This window comes from Atta colombica, unplaced genomic scaffold (assembly GCF_001594045.1).
Source record: "Atta colombica isolate Treedump-2 unplaced genomic scaffold, Acol1.0 scaffold150, whole genome shotgun sequence".
NCBI classification, from domain to species: Eukaryota; Metazoa; Arthropoda; class Insecta; order Hymenoptera; family Formicidae; genus Atta; species Atta colombica.
Genome location: NW_017259240.1, coordinates 1,641,142 through 1,645,374, shown reverse-complemented (window position 1 = coordinate 1,645,374; position 4,233 = coordinate 1,641,142). Strand labels below are relative to the sequence as shown.

The 4,233-nt window shown below is 28.5% G+C and overlaps 1 protein-coding gene across 3 annotated transcripts in view; it reads left to right on the top strand.

Annotated features, from left to right (window-relative positions):
• The window catches only part of LOC108685336 (nuclear factor of activated T-cells 5), a 44,434-nt gene that overhangs the window by 12,007 nt on the left and 28,194 nt on the right, over positions 1-4,233 (top strand). Inside the window, exon 2 of one of the 3 annotated variants that reach the window (XM_018190076.1) lies at positions 376-430. The exons of 1 other annotated variant lie outside the window; for it this stretch is intronic. In XM_018190076.1, the coding sequence (XP_018045565.1) occupies positions 376-430 (55 nt within the window). Of the gene's footprint in view, positions 1-375; positions 435-4,233 lie in introns of all 3 variants that reach the window. One more of the 3 variants, XM_018190075.1, reaches the window with a different exon arrangement.

Here is a 4,233-nt window from a genome sequence, read left to right as displayed (position 1 = left end):
TCCGTAACTTTATTATCGCAAATTGGAAGGCTATTCAATTTATTAACTGCAATATATGTTGATCGAAATTTTTCTCATGTACGAGCAATCTTAATAATTTTACTAAAAATATATTGATATATATATATATATTGATTTTTAGTTCTGCCTTTTTATAGTTATCCAGTTATCAATATGTAAAAACACAATCTCACTACACAAAACTAGATATCTTCTTAATAATAGTTGCAACTGTGAGTAATGTACTTTATTTGTACAGAAAGTTGTTTTTCCTATAACATGAGGCAAAATAAAATAAAATTCAAACATATTCACAAATGTAAAACTGATTGATTAATGACAAAGTAACAACTTCAGTTTTATAACTTGTTCTAGCTCCAGCGTGTGAAGTCGCAGTGTTATCAGCGTTATTTCTCTTCAGCCAATAACTGCAAGTAAAAAAGGATTTTATAAAATCCATTTATAAATATGTATAGCATAAAGAAAAAATGCATTATTATTATTATTATTTTATGTGTGATCAATGGACCTTTTCTTCCTCTTTATGGCCAATTTCAATTCCTTGTACTGAGAGAAAAAAGTATCAGCACTAGAAATTTGAAGACAAATTACGTCTCAATTATGTGTTATAAAGTCCTATTAACAAGAACAATAAATGAATTATATAAACCAAGAAAATATAATAATATTAATCAATTATAAATTATTAATATTATTATATTTTCTTAGTTCATTTAATTTATTTATTGTTCTTACTGAAATTTTATAATTGCACGAATTTTTATATGTATAACTTCTACGAACTTTAAGAAGGTTACTGAATTTTGGTACAGAACCAAAAATTGTCGAGATGCATCTCTCATTTACTTTTGTCTTCAAAGTTCGAACCTAATGCTGCGCTTTTTATTTTCTGCTAAGGGGTTTTCTTCTTAAAAGAAACTGATTTCCGCTGCGTCTCTCTTGTGACAATGCCGGGTACTGCTAAGTAACTTTAGTGACAAGATTTCAAATATATTTTTTAAAGTTATCTCAACAATAATTAATTTGTTACTATGATATAGTGCTTTATTTTTAAAAAGTGTCTAAATTGGAAAAAGATAATGGTTATATCTTATTTTTTAGATCTAAATAACTGTTTAATGTAGTTAAGATGCTATTATATTTCATTAATAGTATACGAATATTATTGCCATAACTATATTTTTACAGTGTTAAATGCTAGATTAATAGCTGTTATTTTATAAAACTAATTATAGATACTATAATTACTAGTATTTTTAAATTTATAGTTACCACAATTATTTTCTCTCAGTGTGGAATTATTGTTCTTTTTATCTATATTGTAAAATCCAAGTGCTTCGTCATATTTGTTGTGTTGTCACAGATACGTTTTATTCCACATAAATTACATTCTACTATGTTCATATTTATTTCCTTGAAATAATGCCACACCTTGCGCTCTTATGCATTTTTAAAACAATTGGTATGATAATAAATCAAGGTTATTGAAATAAGAAAAAAAATAAGAAAAAAAAATAAGTATTTAGTTTACATCTATTTTAATAGTATTTGAATATTTCGTACCTTATGATTATGAACTTCCGGTTTGAACCTACCATGGCCATCACAGCGATGGTGTTCAGATTCTTATTATATATGGACTCTATTATAAGCCAGAATCAAGGGAAAGTAGAGCAAATTCAGGAAGTCTGCTATTTTTATAAATATCAAATGATATTTAACCTCTTTAAACTTCAAATCTTGATTGCATTTAAGTCGTGTTTCGATATGCAACTATACAGCACTGAACATCTATAGTTCACTTTACGCATATTACAGATTTTTAATATTGGCAGTATATATTGGAAGTATCGTAACACAATTAAATTCACTGGGCAAAGAGGGCTCAGGAAACGAGAATGAATTAAAATAAATTGAAAAATGGATTTAGATTTTCAGTACCATTCATGTGTCATTCATGAACGTTGAAATGAATCTTTTCCAATCTCAATGCATTTTTATTCACTTATAGGAATTGCATGAGGCGCATTTTTATTCCTTTTAATCTAAAAAATTTCAGTTGATCTTCAAAGTTAATATGTCGAAATCACTTATCATGTGCGAACTGAACTTCATCAATTTACATGATTTTTTTGCTCAAAAGATTGCGTAATTGTTTGAAATTAAAGCTGATCAATGTTCAAAATAATCGTTTTATAAGCTAATGAACAGAACTTGATTTATAATCAGTGGTGCTCAGCTGAGTGAACAGCTGAGCGAATCGGCGAATAATATGAGAAATGTACGACGATGCACGTGTTCACGAAACGTGATAGTTTTGAACGCAGCAGTGATGCTCAAATAAATATTTTTATCGAAGTCAAAGATCCTTTAATAGCTTCAAAGATTCTCTGCAGAAGATTTCCAGAATTCTGGAGTAGATAAAAAAGCATTCCTCGTATATATATTCTCAAATTTTTAAATGTCTTTGAAATTTTTCAGGACTCTTTAAATTTCTTTGAATTTCAATAATTTTTTCCCAATTCTCTTCGGAAATCCTCAAAGACTATAAGAAATCTTCAAGAGTTTTCCAAATTGAATATATATTTTGAGAAATTCCTAATAAAATTTTGCATTAAAAATCTCTGCAGGATTCATCAAAGCGATATTATTTGTTTATTTTCAAGATTTTTAATTGTTTCAAGAATTTCTCTGTAGTGCTATAGAAGATACTTAGAACTTTTGATCTTTAAATATTCTAAATATGTGCGATGAATAGTAAAGGTTCTGAATCTCTGTTCACGTTTGTATCGCGTGCGTTATCAGTCATTCTATGAGAACCATCAACGATAGCAGGCCGTCCACCTAGAGATAAAGTCCCAAGTCCAGTCTACAAAAATATGTCTCTATTTAGTATTCATTTTACTCTCATGGTCACTGCGAAATAGAACCCTACTCCCCCCTTCCTTTTTTCTGTTTTCTTCGCTTAATCGAATGGTTTACAGATGCGTGGTTTCAACATACGTATATTAGTTTCGCAATCTTACGTAGTGAAGTGGAGATGTTGTAATAATTAAGTGAAACAGGTAAAATAACATTTCCTTCAAATTCAATCCATTACATTGAAACGTTCTCTATTGTCTCAAATCATAGCAAAATTTGAAAGTATTTGCAGAATTTTTGGCATTGGGAGACTTGCAAAGACATATAATTAATTAATTAGAATTGCATTCAATAAATTAAATGTAATTAAATGTAATTAATTAAATGTATTTAACTTTCTTCAAATTAAATTGATTATATATTAAAAATCTTGGCACATCAAATTATACAAAATATATCTACCTACCAGGACTTTCTACATTTCACTAAAAGTACGTTTAATAATGTATTAATGCACAATTAATTAAATTATATGTAATTATATATAATTAATTAAATTATGATAATATGTATATATATGTCTATCAATGTAATTTAATTTTAATCTCGGTTCAACAATTTCTTTACCTTTTTCTAGTTCTAAGAATTAGAAAAAGATGAAAAAAATGTAAGTTAAAATTAATTAAAGTTAATCTACGTTGGTAAAAACGGACCATAATTGTTTATTTACAAGTTTGCTACTTGAGGTTGTGTAATTAATTTGAAATAATTTGGCATCAGATTGTAGATAGTGTTAATTATATCGCAATTAAGTGTTACAATATTTCATCCGAATGAAAAACTTAAGGTTTAGATTATTTTTTTTACATGCAGTAAATGTACACATGAAAATAATATGCATAATAAATATCTATCCAGGTCGTATCGATCGATCGATGTTATAATCAGCGACGCGTGCTTATGTGTATGCGTGCATGACGAACGACTTGTAGTGCAAACACTGAATAACAATTAAGCCGTAAAAGCGCGACGATAAATAAGCAAGACGGGTCATCGTCCAGTGGTAGACGAGATTCACGTTCAACGAGCCATGCTAGAACCGCCGACGTTCATGCACACGCGGACGCCATAATGCCGATATTATTCCTACAGCATCAAAGTATCAATATCATCGAACATTGATATTTGTTAGATTTAATTTCTAAGAATTAATAATGATTGATATTTCAAACGTCGCCAGGACGACGATTATTAACATGATATTCTCGTTAAAGTTTAATCTTCTTTGTTTTTTTATACGTTCGAGATACGTGAGGATAATGTTATCCGATATATATATATATATATATA